Source organism: Clytia hemisphaerica, unplaced genomic scaffold, assembly GCF_902728285.1.
Source record: "Clytia hemisphaerica strain Z4C2 unplaced genomic scaffold, Clytia hemisphaerica genome assembly, whole genome shotgun sequence".
NCBI lineage: Eukaryota > Metazoa > Cnidaria > Hydrozoa > Leptothecata > Clytiidae > Clytia > Clytia hemisphaerica.
The window spans coordinates 716,413-740,246 of record NW_027103498.1 but is presented as its reverse complement, the minus strand read 5'-3'; the positions used below and the strand labels follow the sequence as shown (position 1 = coordinate 740,246).

General features: G+C 35.8%; 2 protein-coding genes across 3 annotated transcripts; both read left to right on the top strand.

The window, feature by feature from the left end:
- The first annotated feature begins 349 nt into the window (after positions 1–349).
- On the top strand, positions 350–20,095 carry LOC136798806 (chromodomain-helicase-DNA-binding protein Mi-2 homolog). 2 transcript variants are annotated; one of them, XM_067055480.1, is made up of 31 exons: positions 350–446; positions 1,864–1,899; positions 2,933–3,235; positions 3,770–3,898; positions 4,049–4,317; positions 4,557–4,732; positions 5,041–5,299; positions 5,553–5,662; positions 6,980–7,185; positions 7,281–7,388; positions 7,546–7,584; positions 7,714–8,121; positions 8,352–8,553; positions 8,713–8,834; positions 8,939–8,990; positions 9,288–9,409; positions 9,654–9,795; positions 9,994–10,458; positions 10,691–10,826; positions 11,332–11,450; positions 13,314–13,367; positions 13,637–13,750; positions 14,175–14,223; positions 15,450–15,530; positions 15,825–15,993; positions 16,220–16,279; positions 16,502–16,649; positions 17,220–18,106; positions 18,290–18,363; positions 18,609–18,753; positions 18,935–20,095. In XM_067055480.1, the coding sequence occupies exons 5-31, from the start codon at positions 4,113–4,115 to the stop codon at positions 19,344–19,346; spliced, it is 5,064 nt and encodes a 1,687-aa protein (XP_066911581.1). In that variant the 5' UTR covers positions 350–446; positions 1,864–1,899; positions 2,933–3,235; positions 3,770–3,898; positions 4,049–4,112; the 3' UTR covers positions 19,347–20,095. The 2 variants fall into 2 exon arrangements, with proteins under 2 accessions (XP_066911581.1, XP_066911580.1); XM_067055479.1 differs by having other exon boundaries at positions 355–446; positions 16,238–16,279.
- Positions 20,096–21,109: 1,014 nt separating this feature from the next.
- Positions 21,110–21,682, top strand: LOC136798818 (epithelial membrane protein 1-like). The gene has a single exon (XM_067055493.1). It carries the CDS (start codon positions 21,110–21,112, stop codon positions 21,680–21,682), a length of 573 nt encoding a protein of 190 aa, XP_066911594.1.
- The last annotated feature ends 2,152 nt before the right edge of the window (positions 21,683–23,834 follow it).

Genomic DNA, 23,834 nt, shown 5'->3' with positions numbered 1-23,834 from the left:
GGAAACATAGTAATTTCGGTTCCCCTACCCCTTAGCTTTCCAAAAATGTATAACAAGTGCTTCTAACAAAAAAGTCGAGCGATTTTACAAAATGCCCTCTACTACTTATAGTGCAAGGAACATTTAGCAAAATTTGAGTAAATTTGGGTGAAAAATCGAATCATACCCTTTTGGTACTAACTTTTTTTTAGGCAAAAAGGGACCCCAATCATTGACTTTGATTGGATACAGCTGGATACAGATCATCCTCAATTCAGAATGAAATAAGCTTTTTTGTCTTAAACATTCATCATCATTCTTCTTCCTGTCAATGTCAGATGTTGTTTGTATTTTACAATTCAAATTGTATTTTGTAGATATAAGATAAATTAACTACAATAAAGATGAGTGACACAGAAGTTGTTTCTCGCAAGAAGAGAAAAAGGAATGAAGTTGATACTACTGGTGTAAGTTTTCTTTTATGTAAAAGGTTTCTCTAAATACAGTTTATCTTTTAGTCAATAATCAAAGTGCTCGATGATGAAGTGCTTGCTAAAGTGTCTTTTAATCTTGATTCTGGCCGAAAAACTTTCACATCTTCAAATTTGATAAAGCAGAAATACATGATAAATGTACTAGTTATCGCATGACTTTGAGGGCAATACAAGAAATATTTTACGAGCTCCAAGATTTTTCCGTAAAATCTCGGACGAGTAAAATATCGAGTATTGCACTAACAAGTCATGTGATAACTAATTTATTATCGACTCAAAAAAAATTGTCCTGATTTAAATTTCTTTTTGCTTTTGTTTTAAAACTTACTTCCGCCTTGCTTCTTTCTTCTGTGTAGTTTCGAATGTTTTTATTCGAAAATCTAATTCGAGCGTTAGATTCGAACAAAAATCATTCGATATGTTCCCGCCAAAAATATTCACACAAAAACAAAACAGAGAAGTAATTTTCTATCATTTTCGATCCAGAAGTTTTGTTTTGAAGAAGTTGCAGATTTTTCAGAGATGTATTTGAAAGTTTCTTGATTGATAATTCAAATTGCAGATGGTGTACAGTATTGTTTACTTTATCATTGGATTAATCAGATTGATAACTTTTTCTATATTTTTGTTTTGATGCATAGAAAAGAATAGTAGAGGAAAGGAGTCCCATGATGGAAATGTATGCTTGTAATAATGGTTAAAGAACAACATTTTTTCAAGAGCAAAACAATTTGGATACTTTCTTGATTATCGTCAAGCTTTAAATGTTTCGAATTTTAGAAGGAAGATGTAATGATTATTGAGTTGAAAATTCAAGGACCTCGTTGAGAACGAGAATTAGGAGAGAACTTTTATAAAAATCACTCGTCATTTGGTTTAATACAAGACATTTCACTTCCCTTGCTATGTTATGAGAAATCTTATTGGCAAACATTCAAGAATCTCAAGTTTTTTTGTATACATTGATAAAAAACTGTTTGGTTATCACACGTACAAATTTTATACCAAAAGCTGAAAATATTTGGGTGGTCTCAAGTAGTTTTATAATTTCTTAGTTCATCAGATTTGATTTAGTGTCTTTTATGGAAGAACTCCAAAGTAAAAGTTAATCTGAAAATATTTTTGTCGCGTTTTTCCCTTTGACTCGCAAGTCAGTCTGTCAGTTTCTCCGAAAGTCAGTTCTTTTCGGCTGTTTTGATTTTTCTCTCGCTGTTACCCAGTCCCCCAAAAGTCAATGCGTCATATTTCCATACTAGAGAAATATGAAATATTGCAAGTATCTCGATGCTCTCGACCAGTCAAAACACTGATATTTTTTTGGGTTGGCAATAATAAACATTATCAACTCATTAACTAGTGTAATGACTGAGAATGATGTATTTCATTTTAGGCTGAAGACTCAAAGAAAGCAAAATCAAATGAAGAAGTAAGTATGCCTTGTGAACCCAACAACTGAGCTTAGATTCAAATTGTGGGTTCTACCTTAAAGGAAGAAATGTTGGCGGGAATTTAATTTGGCGGATGGCCAAAAAAGTTTTTTCAGAGGGAATTTAATTTGGCGGATGGACGAAAAAACTAAATTTGGCGGGAATTTAATTTGGCGGTCGCTTAAAAATTTAACCTTAAAATGGCGTCAAAACAGCGAAAAAATAGCAAAAACAACTTGAAAGAGATCATATTTTCAAAATGTTTAATTTGGCGGGAATTTAATTTGGCGGATGGCGGAAAAAAAAATTTTTGGCGGGAACTTAATTTGGCGGATTTCAGTCAAATCCGCCAAATCCGCCAAATTTTCTTTCCGCCAAAATTTCTTCCTTTAAGGTATTTCTTATAGTGCTCGAAAAATTTGAATGTTGCCTCTTTGTTGCAAGCTTTAAAAATTCATCATGTTCGGCTAATGCGGTTTCCTTCTAATGATGAGGAGAAATGATGAACTTTTATACTTTGACACAGTACAGGGAATTTTCTAAGTGCTTTGAGCTGCCACCGTTTTTGTAAACTTAGATAGAGTTTCTAATGTGCCTAAAAGGGAATTTGTTCAGCCAGCTGTAAGTTGATGAAGCTGTGGGTCAGAGGGCAAAGTTTTTTGAATATTATGTGTAGATAATCAGTGCTGCAAATAAGGAAATTTCAGTTGGCAATTAAATTTTAACCGGACAAAATGAAAGATTGAGCTTCAGAATGGCGGGTAGAAACTACGAAATGACCGGTAATTACCGGTCACCGGCCGTTATTTGCAGCACTGATAATATTAGCTATTTTTGCTTGTAAACAACAAACAAGTATAGTTTTACTAGTAAATATCTTTCCTATTTTGGATTGAATTTCAAAAACTCTATCTTAAATGTTAATAATATGAGTATTTTAGCCAGTATATGGACAAAAGTACTTAGAAAAATCCCTGTTCAAAAATGAATTATTCAGATTTCATCAGACTGATGTTTTTCCTTTCACGTCAGGAGCCAGTAAACCAAAGTGCAGTTATCTGTCAAACTCATAATCTTATTGATGTTAATGCTGAGATCCCAGATGATCTCATTGGAAATATCACATACAAACAGTTCAATAGAATCGTCAGAAAGAAGGTGGTTGAATCTAACCCTGATGCATCAGGACTTCATGTTACCTCCCTGGTTGGTGCAAAATGGCGTGAATTCAAAGAGTTGTATGGTATGGAAACCAGGAGTGATACTCCTGATCTTGAACGTCTGAAAAACCAAGCTGTAGCAAGTCCTTTTTCTGATGCGGATAAGAGTAGCATGGTAGGTTTATCTTTTAATAGAGGAGGGACTGTGAAAGAAATGTATGTACGGACCATATAAAAAATTGCTAAATATAAAAAGAGGTAAGGCAATTACTTTTTTATTTTCTGGTTTACGGACATTTTGAGGAAAAGTATTGGACAGGAGGATGGAAAAAAATAAAAATTGTTTAAAATTTTTTTTCTTTTCTTTTTTAAAATCTGAAATCGGAGGAATAATAAAATAAAATATGATGAAATTTCGTATCGATTAGTATCTAATTTAATTTAGCCTTTCTTAAAATAGCCTTGGACAAACTTTTTCAAAACATAGGCATGTGACCTACCAAATTATCAAAAATTTCATGTAGATTCCAAAAAATATCACAACAAAAACTTGCAGAATTTGATGATCTTTGAAGATCATTGCTAGTTTTCATTAAAATGAACTCATTTCTCCAACCTCCTTGTCTCAAACATACTAGCCAATTAACGGGATGCAAGTCTTTTTGTACTCTACGATACATTAATACTCTTTTCAATTTTATTTTTTTAGCCAACATCACCTGACAGTTTGCAAATTGCTGACAGTGGTGCCGAGGAAAGTGGTGATGAAGATTACATGGAGGATGATCCAAGTGATTTGAAACTCAAAATCATGCGAAGAGGCAATAAAGTTTACAGGGTATTTATATTCAAACTTCACATTATAATTCTTTCCCCGTTAAATCATCCTCTAATTATTCATTGTCTTTTCTGACAGTCAAAGAACCACGTAAGGAATTCTTAATCTTAGTATCATGATCTACTTATGCTATTTTAAACTCCATCCTAGGCTGGTGACCGCAAAACTTCCAGACAGTCCAAGAAAACAGCAAGACAGGGTTTGGTCAATTTAGATGATATCAATCTTGATGACCTTGGCCAAGATGATCAGGATGAAAGTAGTCAAGAGGCTAACTCTAAAAAGAAACCCGCCAAAAAAAGGACGCCAAAAAAAGGACAAAAATACAAAAGAAATTCAAGAAAAGAAGAAAGCCAAAAAAGCTGCAGCTGCTGCAGCTGCTCAAGCTGCCCGAGTGGCCAAAGCTGCAGGAAAGAAAGGTAAACAAGTCAATTAGAATGAATGTTTCTATATTCACTTGGGCTCTAAATTGGTATTTATTACACTAAATTCTTGCAGTTATAAACCACTCTCCAAGTTTTGATTATACTGACATGGTTTCCCCATGATAAAAAAGAAAGTGTACAAAATATGATTCTGTCAAAATTAAGATTGTTATCACACATAAAAACCAAGAACACAAAGTCATCTGTTTTTTGTTTTTGTTTTGTAATATTAGGGGGAAAGAAAGATGGTCCTCCAGCGCAACCAGAACATAATTCAGTTTGTGATGTTTGTGCAGAAGGAGGTGATATTTTACTTTGTGATACTTGTACCTGTTCATGGCATATGACATGTCTTGATCCACCCTTGGATGAAGTACCTGAAGGACAATGGAGCTGCCCAAAATGTGTGGTAAGATATTTTTGATTGGTTATCAAATTTAGTTTTCAAAAACACTTGTTAGAATTTTTATACCATTGCTTTCAAAATGTTAGAATTTGATATAAATATTACAAAGCTTTTAGTTTTATAAACAGTCTTCATTTACAATAAGAAACCTTGATAGAAGAAATTTATAAGTCTGCGTCTAGTTAAGAATATCCTGTCCATAATCAAGCCAGTTGTAACTAATGCTTAATGTGAAAAGGATATTTGAAACTTTATTTTCCATTTTGAACCAAATCTGAGTCTGATTTTGTTTACCTTCTGATATTTTTCAGGCAGAGATGAATGGACAAATTGAGGAAGAAGAAGATGAAGAAGAAACTTTCCATGGTGATTATTGTAAAATCTGTAAAGATGGCGGTGAATTGCTTTGTTGTGATTTCTGTCCTGGTACTTATCACATGCGTTGTGTGAAGCCCCAACTCATATCTGTGCCTGAAGGTGAATGGAAATGTCCAATGTGTAAAGTGGATGATTTACCAGAAAAGGTTGAACGTATCTTGTTCTGGAAATTCTACACACACAAACCAACAGGTAATTTTCTTAAATTTTTGAAGCCCTATTAATTCAAGGTTTTGCTCAGTTGGATCAGTACTTTAAGTATGAAATAAATCCAGTCTCCCAGAGATATTTTCCCACATACCAAGACATCCACCAGCTGGCCTGACTACTCTACTAAGTTAATCCCATTGAAGCACGCGCAATCCTTTTGTAAGAGGATTCAATAAAGAATTACCAATAATTCCAATTTAGGCCTTAAATTAAAATTATATATTGATTTTTTTAGCGGAAGAGGTAGCTAATGGAGCAAAAGATGAACCGTATAAAGTTCGCAAATTCTTTGTCAAATATGCAAATTTGTCTTACTGGAAATGTCACTGGATTGATGAATTGCAGGTTTGTTAATATTTTCTCTTTTATTATATGCGTTTGTTGACCTTTGCTTAAGCTAATGGTAGTGAGTGTAAAGTACAATTTAGAAAATTGCTTATATCCATAGGATCCACCCCCCCCCTCCAGAGATTTGGGGGAACCTAAAAAACAAAAGTGTTAAAAAAGCCAGGTACCTGGAAGTATTCTTAAATTTAGGGGGTACCTGATATTTTTGGGGGTACCTGCATTTTCACAAGTGGGGGCGGGGGCTGTTGTTTTTGTATGAAATCATGGTGGTCAGCGACCCTTGAACTCCTTGCAACACCCTCGATTTTTTTCCTACCCTTAAAAATTTCCTTGAAACCCTTGAGGTGCAATATTTGTACCCTTGAAACCCTTTTTAAAAATTCGAAATTTTGTGACCATTTTCAGCCATTTTAACTTTCAGAAATACAAATTTTTTTTTTTTGCGTGGGATACAAACATTAGTAAATTTAAATGAGAAAACATACTTGTGGAACCTCTGAGATTCAAGGGATATTCCACGCTCATTTTTAAGGGGTTTATTTACCCTTTAACCTGTTAAGTGCCACTGGAGTTATATGAGATGGGCAGGTCTAGGTGAAAGAATGAGTGGTTGTAAAATTATCAATTTCAGCCAATCTAAATGAAAGATTTTTTCCGTCGGGCCCACTATAGGTGGGCCCTCCTTTGCCACAACTATAAAGAAAGTAACTGTTGAAGAATGTTATTGAGGTTCTGTTCAAAATCAAGGGGATTGAAAAGACTGATTTGTCCGAAAGATTTCAAAATTTTTATGATTTTGTTGAAGAAAACGTCTTATACCCCTTTATGCATTTTAAGGGAGTTGAGGATTCAACCTTGAGAGTTGAAAACTCAACCTTTCTCTTACTGTCTACAGATTTCCCCTTGAAATCCTCTAAAACTAGCAAAGATCAACTAGAATCCATTGAAAGTTTGTGGTAAAAAACCCTTGGAACTTGTTGAAACCCTGGAAAATTAGTAGAAAATGACCATTGAAACCCTTGAATTTGTTGGAAAAAATAGTGATATTCACCATGGAAGTATTTTCCCAGGATTAATGACAAAAGAGCAAAAAATCCTTTATTGCATTTTTAACAATAAAACAGGGGGGCAACTCAAAGTAGGGGGGGGGGCTACTTTAGAATTCTAAAAATTTTGGGGGTACCAAAATGATTGGGGGTACCTAAATTTTTTGGGGGTACCTGGACCCTAGAGGACCCTATGATATTATCTTAATTAATATGATCAAAAAAGGGGTGAACAGTGGAAGGTTGATAAGCCAATTTTTCATTTTAGATTGAGAAATTTCATGTTTCCTTGTATCGATTCTTTTGCCGTAAAAATGACATGAATGATCCACCAATGACTGAAGAAGGGACAGTCGAGGGAGGCGAAGATATCAATGTTGATGAAAAGGAACATCTCCGTAATATGGATCAACGTTTTTATCAATATGGAATCAAACCTGAGTGGCTTCAAATGCACCGTATTATTTGGCACAGGTACGGATACATTTATTGTGACGCGCTGGAAAGGCTAGCAATTGAATCATCCTAGTCTATTAGATATTCATATATGTTTTAATTATCCGTTTCAGAGATTTGAAAAAACAAGGAGGAACTCAATATCTCGTCAAATGGAAAGAGATAGGCTATGACGCAGCCACTTGGGAATTCAAATCTGATGAGGACAATAAAGATATCCCGTATGTTTTGCTATCTCTCCCTAATTGACTTTGAAATTATTATGATGTTATTTTATCTTGAGCTTAACCTATGAGCAATCCCCCCTTGATATAGAGTTATTGAGACACAGTCAAAAGTATAGATTTCTTTTTATAAATTCTGATTTTTTTTTTCCAGAGACTTTCAAAAGATGATTGATGACTACAATAACTTGAGGTAAAGTCATTAAAATTCCATTTGCAGCATCTCTGCTCCGTTAGATCACTCTCTTTAATATCCTATTGTTTATTTTGTCAGTCTTTAACAGTTTTAACAAGTTCTCTAATCTCCTTCTTCTTTTTCCAGGACAGCACACAAAAAGAGGCAAAAGTCGAAGAACAAAGCATCCAAAAAAAGAGATGGCTGGGAGTTAGACATCAAACCAAATGAATACAATTTTGAAGAGCAACCAAAGTTTATTACAGATACTGGTGGTAGATTGCATGAATACCAAATTGAGGGTATCAATTGGATCCGTTATTCATGGGGGCAGCGTGAAAACACAATTCTTGCTGATGAGATGGGTCTTGGAAAGACTATCCAAACCATTACTTATCTCAACTCTTTATTCAAAGAAGGTCGCTGTGATGGTCCATTCTTAATCTGTGCTCCTCTCTCAACACTTGTCAATTGGGAGCGCGAGTTTGAATTCTGGGCACCTGACATGTATTGTGTGACCTATACTGGACATCGTGAAAACAGAGTTGTCATCCGGTTTGAATTTTCTTACATATTACTTACAATTAAAAACGCAACTTTTTCTTGATGCCCGCAAAGTAAAATGGTTATCTTTTGTCACAACATTTCCTAATAATTTTTTTTCACTAACCAAAAACTAGCCATCCATACATATGACGTAAAAAAGAGTACCTACCAAATCACATAATAATAGAAATATTACCTATATCAGTCTTTATTACTCTTCCTCATTTCTATTTGTTTAGAAATTACGAGATGTGTTTTGATGAAGATAACATTCGGAAAGGTCACAAAGCCTACAAAATGAAGTCGGGAACACCAGTGAAATTCCATGCACTTTTGACTTCTTATGAGTTGGTTGCTATTGATGCTGCTACTTTGCAATCTATCAATTGGAAAGTCTTGGTCATTGATGAAGCTCATAGATTGAAAAATAACCAATCTAAGGTGAGAACTAAATTTATACATGTTAAAGTTGAGAATTTCGTTTTTGTTTCAAGGTTTGAAGCTTTCTGGCAGTAGCTTGTTTAACTACTTTGTCTTTCTCAATGCTGTGCTACATTTGTTTATTAAACTGACTAGTTTTTTCATCAATTCTTACCTTAGTTCTTCCGAACAATGAATGGTTACAGTATTGGCTACACACTTCTGTTGACTGGAACACCCTTACAAAACAACCTTGAAGAACTGTTCCATTTATTGAATTTCTTATGCCCAGATAAATTCATGTAAGTTGACGTCATCAATTAGTTTTCCTATAGAATTTGTTTTGTATAGATTTGATTTTCATGTTTCACCTTAATTTGTTGAAAATATTTTTGTCCATTTTCAGACAACGAGAAACATTCTTGGCAGAATTTGAAGACATTGGTAAAGAAGACCAGGTTAGTCTTTTGAAGAAGAAATTTTTTAAGTGGTTAATTGTGTGGTTAATAAAATTTGGATATCATGTATTTAACGCGGGAAAATGAGTGCGCCAATTTATTAATGCGAAAGGCAGGGCTGGGCAGAGTTTTCCAAATTCACCTTGGCCCAAATCTTGATTAATGGTTGTAATTTAATTGACGCGAGGGTAACCAGCAATTCGCGTTGATAACTTGAATAGTTGCATAAGTGTAATAAGGTAAACATTGTATTGATTGAACTACATTTAACTTGTGGTTCGTTCTTTTTCTGTACAGATCAAAAAGTTGCATGAAATGTTGGGACCGCACATGTTGCGTCGGTTGAAAGCTGACGTGTTGAAAGGAATGCCGACCAAAAGTGAATTTATTGTTCGCGTTGAACTCAGTCCTATGCAAAAGTAAGTTCATTTTCTTTTAATTATTATATTTGTTTTTGTACTTGGTGGCATTTTTTTACAAGAACACTTAGAATATAAGAGGAAGATCTCTTTTCCATTTTGAAGATCTTTTCCGTTCTTCTAGTAAAACATTACAATCCTGTAGCGTCTTGCCCATCTTACCACATAATTGTTTTAGTACCTAAAGAAAATTTTTGACAATACATTCAGTACATTGCTCCATACGTTATAAATTCTCTTTCAGGAAATTTTACAAGTTCATTCTAACAAAGAATTTCGGTGCATTGAATGCAAAAGGATCAGCACAAGTCTCGTTATTGAATGTTGTTATGGAATTGAAAAAATGTTGTAATCACCCCTATTTGTTTGCTACTGCTGCTGCCGAGGTAAAGTGACTGTTTTCGCATTTATTGACAAACAAACAGGTCCTCCCTGATTTTGATGTATTTAAAAAAAAATTCGAAATGATAGTTGATATTATGAGGGTAAAAACTGAATTCAATTTTCTTGGAAATTATTGCATTGCTTTTTCTGGTGCGTCGTGGTTTAATGAAAAGCTATTAAAACTATTTTTTTTTCTTCAGGCTCCAAGATATCAAACCAATGCATTTGAAGTCAAAGCCTTAACAGAAGCGAGTGGGAAACTTGTCTTGATGTGCAAAATGCTGCAGAAATTGAAAGCACAAGGTCATCGGGTGTTGATTTTCTCACAAATGACAAGAGTTCTTGATCTATTGGAAGATTTCTTTGAGGGCCACGTGTGGCGATATGAAAGACTTGATGGCACAATTACGGGTATGGTCAGACAAGCAGCTATTGATCGTTTCAATCAACCCAACTCTGACATTTTTGCATTCCTTCTTTCAACACGTGCCGGAGGTCTTGGAATCAATCTGGCAACTGCAGATACTGTCATCATCTTCGACTCTGACTGGAATCCTCATAATGATATCCAAGCTTTCAGCAGAGCTCACAGGATTGGTCAGCAAAACAAAGTTATGATCTATCGATTTGTCACCAAAGGAACTGTTGAAGAAAGAATTACTCAAGTATGTCGTTTAATTACTTTTTATCTGGCCTTTCAGCAGTATCTTCATTGTATAAAAGTTGTATTTATTCCTTTAGAACATAAATGAGGAAATCAAGATGAAATCAAGTCATATTTGTTCTCCAAGATATTTGTGCAGTCTTGTGCAGTTCTGTGAACTTTTGATATTATTTTGTGAAGATCTGTCGCCCATTGCTTTGTATTGTAATAAATAATGTCTTTGATACTATTAGGTTGCCAAACGAAAAATGATGTTAACACATTTGGTTGTAAGACCAGGTCTAGGTTCCAAAGCTGCACAAACAATGTCTAAGAGAGAACTGGATGATATCCTCAAGTTTGGAACTGAGGAGATGTTCAAAGATGATGGTATGAAACTTTATCTCTTTCTATTGCTAAGCTTATGATTTGAAAGAGTATATTTATACTGTAATAATCTGCCTTTCCAGTTTTTGATAAATTATGGTTTTCGACTCTTAAAAAGCTCTTGTTTAGATCTACATTTCCTTCTTGTCAACTTCAATTAACTTTATTTAAGCAAAGATGATTGAAACTATCAACTTTCCGTCTACTGATTGTCATTTCTTACATCAAACGAAGGCGAGACAGAGTCTCTTATATGAAACTTAGTTCTTAGTAGACTTTTCCCAGGATTATTCAGGAGTTTTCCAATTTACTTAGACCATGTTCGCATGTGACGGTTCCGTTTTGCTCTGAAACGGAATGAAGCCATTCTATTGGTTAGAAGTGACGTAACACTTGAATGTAATCAATAGAATGGCTTTATTTCATTTCGTGGAACGGAACCGTCACGTGCGAACATGGTCTTAATACGTGATGATGTTCTTATCGTTGTAATTTCACGTCATTTTAGAGGAAAATGATGGGCGTATTGTTTACGATGACAAAGCAATCGAATTGTTGTTGGATCGTTCGAAAGAAGGAATCCAAGAAAAAGAAGGTGGCATGGATGAGTATCTCTCCTCTTTCAAGGTAAGTCACTTTAATATGAAACCCTACAGTAATCTTTTTGGTTTGCAGTCTTTAAAGGGTGAAAACAACTTCCAGTTATCCTTATTCCTATTATTAAACAATTACTTAATCACAAACGGAATTTTCTAGCTTATAACCTAAAGTGATAATTGTTCGTTCGTCCATAGGCCTTTTTGGACCTACCTTGGAGGTCCTATAAATTAACCGATGTCCGTTCGTTCGTCTGTCCGTTCGTCCGTTCGTCTGTCCGTCTGTTACCAGCTTTTCTCGAGATTGGCTCATTAGTTTTTTCTGATTTTTGGCACAATGATGCAAAATGATAATGCCCAAAATGTGACGGAGCCCGATTTTCGAAAAAAAATCATTTCCGGCCGAAAATGCCGGAAGTATGCCGGAAAAACCGGTTTTTTGGCATTTTCTCGAGATTTTATCATTAGTTTTTTCAGATTTTTTGCACAAAGATGCGTATTAGCAATGCCCAAAACATGGCAGAGTCCAATTTTTGAGAAAAATTCTTTTCCGGCCGAAAATGCCGGAAATATGCCGGAAATCGCCGTTTTTGCAGATTTTCATCGGACTTTTTCCTTATAATTGGTTGTTTTTTTCACACAAAAACATTGTTAATAGCAATGTCCACGATCAAGCATGGTTCAATTGTCAATAAAAATGATTTTTGAAGCCGGAACTTTCTAAAAAATCGCCGGAACAGCCGATTTTCGCCGGAAAAACAGTATTTCTTGAACTTCTTGAGCTGTACTTTATATTTTTTTATGAAATTTTGCACACTGATGTAAAATGACAATACCTAAAAAGTGACGGAGCCCGATTTTCGAAAAACATTTTTTTCCGGCCGAAAATGCCGGAAATATGCCGGAAAAACTGTTTTTTGGCATTTTCTCGAGATTTTATCATTAGTTTTTTCTGATTTTTTGCTCAAAGATGCGTATTAATATTGTTCAAAACATGGTCGAGTTTGATTTTTGAGGAAATTTTTTTTCCGGCCGAAAATGCCGTAAATATGCCGTAAATCGCCGTTTTTCTGGATTTTCATTGGACTTTTTCCTTACAATTGGTTGTTTTTTCATTCAAAAACATTATTAATAGCAATGCCCACCATCAAACATGTTTCAATTTTCAATAAAATTGATTATTGAAGCCGGAGCTATTTAAAAATCGCCGGAACAACCTCTTTTTGCCGGAAAGACAGTATTTCTTGTATTTCTCGAGCTGTACTTTATATTTTTTTATGAAATTTTGCACACTGATGCAATATGACAATACCTAAAATGTGACGGAGCCCGATTTTAGGAAAACATTTTTTCCGGCCGAAAAATGCCGGAAATATGCCGGAAAAACCGGCTTTTTTACATTTTCTCGAATTTTCATCAAAAGTTTTTTCTGATTTTTTGCAGAAAATGCAATGCGCAAAACATGGCTGAGTTCGTTTTTTTAGAAATTTTTTTTTCGGTTGAAAATGCCGGAAATCTCCGTTTTTGAAGATTTTCATTAGATTTTTTCCTTGTATTTCTATGTTTTTCACACAAAAACATTATTGATAACAATGCTCACCATCAATAAGCATGATTCAATTGTCAATAAAACTGATTTTTGCGACCAGAACTTTCTATTTATTTTTCCCCTACAACCCTTCCCTCTCCCCCCATCAACAATCAATGATGAATTTATTGCGTTATGCATTTTCGCTAAACGCTATAATATTTTTTGACTGATTTTTTAATTTTTCTTTTCGCATTGCTATCTAACCTTCATCATCAGGTAGGTCCATTCAGCATGTTGCTTGTTTACTCGTACAATTTCTTTACTTTTCTTTTGTTTGATTTTTCGTATTATCTTTCCAACTAGGTTGCTAACTACACTGTGAAAGATAAAGATGAACCCGACGTGGAAGTTCTCAAGGTTTGTTGCTGTCCAGAAAGTTTTTGATTTGCAAGTTTGGTTTTGAGCCAGTCCCCTTTTTGAGTTCTGACTTTTTATTTCTTCAGTTGATATGGTTGATATCAACTACACAAAACAAGTCACGGTTAGATTAGTTTTTCAGAATATTGAACGCAAACTGACAGGTCAAATTTTCAAATCAACAATACAAATCAAGTCACAATTCGATTAGTTTTTTAGAAAAATCTTTAACAGACACAAAATTTTCAAATCTCTCTCTTTCTTTCCAGCAAGAGGAAGTGATTGACAACACATATTGGGAAAAACTGTTGCGTCATCATTACGAACAGGAACAAGAATATATAGCAAGCACACTTGGTAAAGGGAAACGTGTTCGCAAACAGGTAACTGACATGTCCAATATTCAAGAGTTTCTGAATTGAATGTCTAAGTAAGTCTGCGACCGCAGTCGGAGGCGACCCGAAGGCTCCTCTTTCGATAGCTATCTACCCGAAGGTAGGGGGGAGGGCGCCACTCTTTCTCCCTGGATTTCTCCACTTACCCTTGATCCTTCTCTTAGTTGCTGAGCATCAATCAGAGAGGCATCAAGTACCATTTTGGAAATCTTTGGTATGACCCGGCTGGGGGTTGAACCCACAACCTTGCGAACCGTAGCCGGATGCTCTACCACTGTACTACGGTCGATTGAATGTCTAAAGAAACAAAAAGATATCAACGAATGAAACTAGAAATAACTGATATCAAATGCCAAAAGCCTTGATTATATATATATGAATTTTTTATAACGATTTTTTTCTTATTCACTAGGTGAATTACAGTGATGGCGCACTTGCTGCTGAAACCAAGATTCGTCAAGGTGAAACTCGATTTCTCTGTTATTCCAACATACTACAGATCGTTTCAAAAAAGAAATTTAGACATTACAGTATTTGTCAGTATATCTGTCTAGCATTTATATGACTAATAAAGTTATTAACGCGAATTGGTTACGGTCGCGTTCATTACAACTGTTTAACAAAATTTGATCCAAGGTAACTTTCGAAAACCCTTCCTTTTCGCGTTTATAAATTGTCGCGTTCGTTTTCCGTGCGTTTAATTCTGGATTAGTTATATAAGTGCAATAATGTATCTGTAAAGCACCATAGATTGTTGATTTTGACTAAACACATGCATGTGAAAACTGTGGATACAATCTTCTTATTGTATGACACAGTTCAAGGTTTTCACTATCTTTGGATGTGTCAACCCACTCCTCTTTTCTTTGAGAGAGACATGCTATATAAAAAAATCATGAGTTGCAAAGGGCCAGTTGTTTTCAAGACACAAACAGCATGGTAGTATGACACTCAAACATTATTCTCCAAAATCATTTGCTTTTCATACAACACAAAATAAAATCAACGAACCATAAAAATTCAAGGTTTTTCTTTCGGACAAGTGTCTTGAAAAGAACCTATATATCAAAGATCGTCAGCAAAATTATAAGAATTTCTAGGCTTGGAAAATCGAGTAATTCGTCGTTTATACTGAAAATTTTGACTCGGTCTCTTTTTCGTTTTGGGTTCTACTTTGTCTTTGGGACTTTTCCCTGATCGCTTTAATTTGCCGGTTTGATTTATAGTATTTTGTTTGAAAGGAATATCGTCTGAAGCTTATTTCTTTGTTGTTTATTTTTGCAGGAATAAGATACATGCAGCTACAAAGAAAAAATAGAAAGAAAAATTTCAGTTACAAAAGGTTTATAGGTAATTGTTTGAGAGCAGAGTCTAGTCTATGTAAAGTTTTTATAATGAGCAAAAGATGAATTAAAAGTGCAAGCTTGGGAGACTGAAGAGTTTTAAGAGTGAAAGAAAGGTTTTCCTGAGAATGTAAGTAAGTTATTTTGACATCTTTCAAGTTCACTTTACTTTTACTGTACCATTGTATTCTCATCCAATCCTTTCTTCACATTTTACTAAGCCAGGCTAACCAACACTACTTTGCACTTCTTTGATTAAAACTATAGAAATTACATTTCCTTTGTTTCCACCATTTTCTGCAATCATGCTGGTCGGAGCTGAATTATAAAACCATTACTTTCAGGGTACGATGACTCTGACTTCGATGCTTCAGAATTGGTTGACGATTCCGATGGGTCTGAAGAAGAAACTTCCAATTTAACTGGTATGTTACAGTAACTCTTGTGTTCTTTATCCGTGTACTGGAACATAGCTTTCTCATTGATGCTTAATAGAGCATGCCTTTTCCGGAGAAAGTATTATTAAAAAGTTTGGCAATGCCCTTAAAAGCGCTCACACAGTACGTTCTTTCTCATCGTACTTTGCTTCTTTTCCCTTATCGTGAGCCTACTTTCAAAATAGAAAACTATAATATGATTTGTCTCGTGTATTGTCTTGGAAAGTCATCTTGTACATCTAATATCCTTATAATAATCTTTTAATTTTTACTCTACCATAGCTCGCCAGAAGAAATTCAGGGAGCGGGATGTCTTACCTCCTCTTCTGGCCAAAGTAGGCAATCAACTTGAAGTGTATGGATTCAATCCTCGGCAACGCCGTGCTTTCCTCACTGCTGTCATGAGATATGGTCTACCTCCAAGAGATTTCAAAACTGCCAGAGATAAGTGGTAAGGATGTAACATGTTTACAGTTTGTCAATATTTTGAATAGTTTGAACCGACCGAAATGTAGTTTTTAACAAAAAAGTTAAAATCTTTTCTTCTTTTTTTCACGGCCCAAATTCACCAGCCATGTTTATTTTTATTTTTCTCAATATGGAGGTAATACCGAGTATTTTATCAGTACAAACACAGTATTGATTTATTGATACTTCAATATTTAAATCTTTTACAGCAACTTTACCGTTTTCAGGTGTATTCACAATCTGAGAGGCAAAACTGAAAAGGCTTTCCAGTAAGTATTCGTTCCGTCTCTTTTCGTTGCTTCCATTTTGAGGCCATTATTTAGTAGTTAGACGTTAGGGAACGGACAGTCTGAATTGTTCTTTGTAATGTGTCCCGACTGACATTGTTGGAGATATCTGTAGCAAATTCTGAAATCAAAAGCAGAAACTTCGCAAGGATTGTCTATTATTTGCATCATTCTGTGTTCTATGATTAACATTTCTCCATTTAGAGCGTACACGTCAATGTTTCTGCGTCACTTATGTGAACCAATGCACGACAACAAGGCGGAAGCATACAGTGATGGTGTACCAAGAGAAGGCGTCAATCGGTTGCAAGTTCTCTCAAGAGTTGGTATCATGAGCTTGATCAGACGAAAGGTTCGTTTCCCTCACGATTGGGCTCTTCCAGAAAAAATCCGTTCATGGGGGGTGGAGGATGAATTGTCCAGGGGTAGTGAAAAAATACCAAAAAATTGCAATGTCCAGGGGGCAAATTCCAATGTCCAGGGGTAATTTTTTGTGTCCACGGGGTTGATTTGATGTTTGTCCAGGGGTATAACCCGTGTCCAGGGGGTTAAAAATCAAAATGTCCAGGGGTAATTCATGAAAAAAATAATGATGAACGAATTTTCTTCTGGAAGAGCCCATTTCATGTAAAACATTTGGTTGAAATCTGATTCCAGAAACTACTTTCAAAAAATCCTGGTTTAAAGTATGGAAATTTACTGTAACATTTTTATAACAATTAAGAACCCAATAGGTTTATGCTCTCTTTAGCTAGATGTCCAATGGAAAAAGCTCGTTTTTCAGTGGAAGCCCCTTCTTTCTGATTACAAAGCGTTTATTTTGAAATCTGGAGTGGATCACTCACACACAACACGTGTATAATGATCGTTGACCAAGCATGTCAAGATAAAATACTGACGAATTTTCGTTTGAATTTTGCAGGTTGAAGAATATTCCAGTATCAACACATTTCTACAAAACGTTCTTCAACAACATATCTCAGACCACCCGCCTTCTCTCGAAAAACTTGCTGACGAAATCCGCAATGCGAATCATGACCCTGAAGACAAATCGAAGAAACTGGAAGAGGCGAGTAACGCAACGAACGAAGAGAAGGATGGGGATAAAGAAAACGCGAAAGAAGGAGATAAAGAGAACGTGAAAGAAGGAGATAAAAACATTGACGGAAAGAAAAAAGACGAAGAACCTCCAGAGGAAAAGTCTGAGAAAGCTGTCGTGAAAGACGAAAAAGAAGAAACTGGCGAAAAGGAGGAAGGTGGCGAAAAGAAAGAGAAGAAAGAGAGTGAAGAAGCGAAAGCAATGGAAGTTGATGGTGAAGAAAAGAAGACTCCCAAGGAGAATGGTATCAAGGAAGCAACGAGTGAGAAAATGGACGTCGATGAATCTCCTGTTGATTCCAAGGCGAACGGAGAAGAGAAAGTGAATGGTGAAAAGGTTGCCAGTGAGCTTAAAAAGGAAGTCAACGGTTCTACTGAAACCACCGAAACAAAAGACGTTAAGCCGGAAAATACTGCGACAACACCTAAAACTGAAACACCTACGACGGAAGCTCCGAAAGCGGAAACAATACATAAGCCTGATGGAATACCGAAGACCGAAGGTGCGCAGCCCGGAACTGCTCCGGTGCCTGTTATGAAAGCTCCGGAAGCACGTGTTGTGAATGACGTCACTTTACCGCTGTTTATGTTCAATATTGCGGACGGTGGTTTCACGGAACTCCATGTTTTATGGGAGGCTGAAGAGAAGCGAAAAATTGATAATATTTGGTGGCGTTACCATGATTATTGGCTCCTTGCTGGAGTTGTAGTGTATCTTTTCAAGAAAGTGTCTTACAATTTTTTCTACAATTTGCTGTGAAATTTAATCTTTTTGAAAGGTCTAGCTATGTGAGATATAAGAGTCAAACAAGCTTCTAATTTGTGTATTTCAACTATCCTGCCATTCGGCCAGAATTGCGTTGCTCCTTAACTTGTGTTTTTTTGAATGATCAGTCATGGTTATGGTCGATGGCAAGACATTTTGAACGACATTCGTTTCGATACAATCAACCGACCATTCAGTAGAAGTAAGTCGTGCTTCTCTGTCAGGATTTTATCGAGTTGACCATGTTGGGATTTCACTCACGTCAAATGATATCATGATCGAGGATTTTCTCTATAAGTCTTTAGTTCTTTTGATATCTTCTTGCGGGTGCTTTTTATTTAAGTCGTCGAGATTTTATGATTTTTCTATTCTGAGACGTTTCGGGGCAGTATTCAGGGTTCTGCAGCGACATCTTATTTTATGAACGTTGTATTTTTTCTTTCTCAGTGACTTTGGACTACAAGAACAAGTTTATTGCCAGACGTTTCAAACTTCTTGAACAAGCTTTGATTGTCGAAGAACAAATGAAACGCTCCACATTCAAAAATATTCAACAGAGCACTACACATCAAGTCATGAGCCTTCAATCAAGGTAACGCGCCTTTTAAGAGATTTTTTTCTTGATTTGTGTATGACATTACACGCTATCATTGGTGACGCATGCGAACCATGCGAACTCATCATTGATGGTTCTTTGTTGAAAAGCGTCTTATTTTGAAGCTTTCTATGCGTCTGATGTTTGACTCGAATCTCTCCTATCTTTCCTGAACTAGGTTTGCTGAGTTGGAATGTTTAGCGGAAAGTCACCAACATTTATCCAAAGAATCGTTAGCCGGCAACAAACCCGCAAATGCTGTACTTCATAAAGTTCTCAACCAATTAGAATCCATTCTCTCAGATATGAAGAATGACGTCATTCGTCTTCCAACAACGTTGGCAAAAATGCCGCCCATTACAAATAGACTTGACATGTCCGAAAGGGCGGTCCTTACACGCCTCACAACGGGTGGCCAAATCAACCCAGACAGTATTGCTACGGTTCTGCAACCTCCAGGTCCGGTACAACAACAATCCGCCCCAGTACAACAACCCTCCGCCCCAGTACAACAACCACCCGCCCCATTACAACAACCACCCGCCCCAGTACAGCAACCACCTGCCCCGGCTTTATTTAGCCCTAAGTAAAGACTGTATAAAAAGCTAAAATTGCTGGAATAGCGAGATGTATCATCAAGTTTAGGCCTCATATCACTATGCTGGCTGGATCCGCCCAGTTAATGGTTACTGGAAATAAAGATGAGATTTTGACATGCAATACACCTTTTCGACCGTAGCCGCCAATTGCCGAGCGGGCATTTTTTTGTTCGTTTTACCACCCTAAAACCGTCCCAGTCTTTTTTTTGCACCTATAGACAATAAAAAAAGTATTGGATCGAGTTTAGGGGGGGGGGTAATTAGATAATAAAGTGGCACGCGTCTGACCGTGGTCGAAAAGGTGTATAAAAAGAGCCTTCTGTTTCGTGTCAAGAGTCGAATTCTGAAAAATATTTGCCCGTTCATAACGTCAAAGTTGAATACATTTTCCCCTGGTGAAACTGAAGAAGTCGTTTTCTGATTTGCAAATACAGAGTGTCTAACCGTATATTCACATTGGTTTCAAATTTTTAAATCACAAAATAGGTCAGCTCGAAAATTGATTCTTCTTTTTTACCCAACACAGTCAGATAAATGAGTTCCAAGTTTTGATAGTCTTTTCATTGTTTGCGCATTTAGGTTTGTTTTTTTATATTTTGATTGTATTAGAGATACCTTATTTATAAAAAAGATTTACAAACAGTAGTCATATTTTTTATTTGTATACAAGAATTTTTTTTTCGTTATTAATCAACAAACAAACTACTGTTTCATAGTAAGTTTACTATAATTTATTACAATCATTGCATCTTCTGTTTTTGTAATTTAACCCAAATGTTACCTACCGGCTTGTCCTCCTGATCTTGAAGGGATAATCAGATGGTTTGAGATATTTGGATTCTTTCTATTGTCCTGAGCAAAACCTCAAAATAATTTTTAAGTTCGACTTTTAGAGTAGGAAAGCATTAGATTTTCAACGTACTGTAAGGTCCGATTTTAAGAAATTTCAAATTGCGATATCTCAACTAACAAACTCGTTAGGCAAAAAATACATTTTGCTAGCCAAATACCTCAAACCACCTGATTATATCTTTAAATCATTTCACATAACGGATTTTTCATTTGAACGTGTACTACCGTGAATGTGTTAAAAGATCATCCATGGAGGGGGACTAAAAACGTTCTACGACTAAGTATGTTCCAAGACTATTAACTCCCACTTGCCTGAGATAAAAATTGGACTTCAATGCCTCTATAATAATATTTTACAATTTCTTTTCTTAGCAGCCTGGGTATTTTTTTCTTCCGATAAATAACATTTAAACAAAGTCATTGCTCATGAATATTTAAGCCTTCTGTCTCGACCCATTCATGATGAGTCTCTATCAAAATTTGGTAAAATATATGAATATTTTATTCCGATTTTTTTATAAATATGGTATTTGATTGAGGCGGAATGTTTCTATTTGACCATGAATTCATATCTATAGGCTTATTTATATTCTGATATGCTTATTTTCCGTTATTTTTAGTCCTTCATAATGTTTATTTGATAGAGGTTATACATATTTGTTGAGCAAGACCAGGATTGGGCTTGAATGCCACATTGAGTGTTAGACTAAAAAGGAAAAAAGTCGATGGGTTAAGAATGAGTTCATTAGGAAATTGAGATGTGATGAAGAAAGCTGTGAAATAAGTTTAAAAGAACTGACTCAAGGATTTTTCAAAAAAAAACGAAGAACTGAAGATCGAACCTACACATTGCAGAATAAAATCGACCATTATACGATTTCCCTTCACTATTAAAACTTACTATGAAACTGCGGACGGAAGTGAAACAACGTCTGGTGGTATTTCTTACCTGTTCGATAGCTTTCATTTTCATTTGTATCACGATCGGCGGTAACGTATGGCTGAAAAGCGAGAACGGGCGCTCGTATAATGGACTTTGGAAGTATTGCTACAACTCGAAATGTATCAGTTATCGCAAAACCGATCAACTTCTGAAAGCTTCTCAAGCCTTATGTATTCTTGGATGTATTTTAGCCTTAGTAGCCGTTCTCTTGTCCATCATCGAACTTATTATCGATCGAATGTTTTTATACCTGATTTCAGCAACCACCTTTTTATCCTTCGCTTTCATGTTGAGCGGTGTGGCCGTTTTTACACATTATGCGCAAGATGAGAAGCTTGACTATTTGACGTATGGCTGGACGTACGTCATCGCGTGGTTCGGTGTTGTTCTTTCTTTGTTGGCTTTCATACTAGCACTGATTGTGGAACGTATCTCGTTATTAGAGGATGAACGACCACACGGTGGTTTGACCTTCGGATGGAAACCAGTCGCTCAAGATTCTTACGTCATTGGATTACATCAAGCCCATTAATTATGTAATAAGAACACGTCACTAGATTAGATTACGTCACGTGACGTAACTTTTCTAGTACATTCGACTAAAAAGCGTCCAGTTCATAGACAGTACACTCAATCCATCATTCACTATCAGAGATGGTTATTCTTTGTTTTCGAGGCCATGTTTTTATTTATTTGTAACCATAAATCATAATTTATCTAGAAGTATATCAATAGTTTTTAGGGAACTGACTTCCCGACTTCCAGTCAAAAATTAAAACCGTCTTTTTCTTTACATCAAGTTCTGTTTTACACTCTTCAATTTGATTACATGACTTTTCTTTTATGAGCATTGCACTATCTAGGCTCAGGTATGGCAAAAATTTAAGCATACAGTAAGCATTACCTTGAGCCTACGAAAAATGTATTTTTTGATTTTGGCTGTTTTTGGCTGAAATTTTACGGCTTCTCAGAATATTCCTAAAAATTTTGCTTGGGATATAAGCATCCTTATAAGCATTTTTGAGTCTTGTCAAGCCCTCGACCCAAGCATCTCCGAGGCCTGTTTTGTATATTTATAAAAAAACATGTATCTGGTTGTGCTGTTTGATCTGAAATTCTGAAAGTATGACATGACAACTAGACATTACACAACGACCCGGACGATCGCCCCGAATAATTCCCCTCCCTTAAGCAAAAATTGATGATCTTGCACTTTTTGATTCCCTACTGCAGGGGTCGATTTGTTTTTTGAGTTACAATCTCAATTAATAAACATTTCACTACACCAAGGAACTTGGTTATACAGTAACCATACTAAAACGAAAGAGAAGTCAAACGATGATGACTCAAACCTTAAACTGTTGTGTTAAGTTCCTTGGCAGCATGCATGGCAATCGAAAATTCTTCAAGCGGACCTCTTAATTCATAGATTGTATTTCAGAAAGCATTTTTTATTAATTTTTAAATGGATATGTTTTTTCAACTGTTTTGAAGAACGGTCTTTGAAGAATAAACCGGGGAGGTATAACAACAAATCTTAAAACAATCTGACCATTTCTTTCAAGATTTCGACTTCTTTATCACAAGAGTAATTCCTTCCCAAATTCTGATCAATAATGACGTATTTCATCAACATTGATTTTTTAGGTGAATTGACGGTTAAAAGCTGCGATCTTCATTAACCCAAAAAAGTGAAGAGCTGATCCATAGAAGCTTTTCACCCTAAAATTTTAAGTCACAGTTATTTACTTTTATATTTCCTGTGTTTTTAATCTATTTTATTCTCAGACGAAAAAGAAAAAAACAGAAAAATACATCACCATCTTATCAATGGTTCCTGTCGCAGCTGGAAACCCAAAAAATCACTATGACAACGAAGATGTTGGAAGGAAGCAATCAATTGTTCATTATGGCGAGTCAATGTTTATTGCAGAATTTACCAAGGTATGACTTCTAATCAAGGCATTTCTATTTCCAATACTTAATCTGAAAAGAGAATCACTTGTTATCCTGATAAATCTTGTTGGAAAAGTGGAAATTGTCAAACTTCAGTTGAATTAGAATCTGAGAATGACCGTCTGTTTGTATATTTAAAGTTTTTGGTAGCATGGATACCTCAGAAATGGTCGGATTGAGTTGATATTTGACAAACTGCTTGTTGAAATTATTATTTTTCCGGGTTCGGTGCAAGTTTTTATTACAGTTAACTCTCGCTAATTCAAACTCGAAGTAAGATGAAATTTGGGGTCTTGTACGCACCCTTTTGGTCGAACTACTTTAAAATTTACATACTGCCTTTCTGCTAATTTTACACGACTCCAGTCGTTTTAATTGAGTTTAAAAGGGTATTGTCATGATTAGCCCTGTGATGTTATTAGTTACTCTCGGGTACCTAATAGCCGGGGGGTTTGGAATAAGCAGGGGGTTGGAAAAAATCTCAAAATTTAATAAGCGGGGCGGGGGGTTGGAATAAAAATGTCCTGGGTGGAAAATGTTCGAAAAGGAGGCTGATACAGCAGAATTAGGGCAAAAGAGGTAACTTTCAAAAAAAAATTTCCCAAAAATCAATAAGCGGGGAGTCGGAATAAGAATGTCCTGGGTGGAAAATTAATTAGCGGTCCCCCCGGCTATTAGGTACCCGAGAGTATCTCGTAATTAGATTCGGTCAGTAAATTTGTTATGGA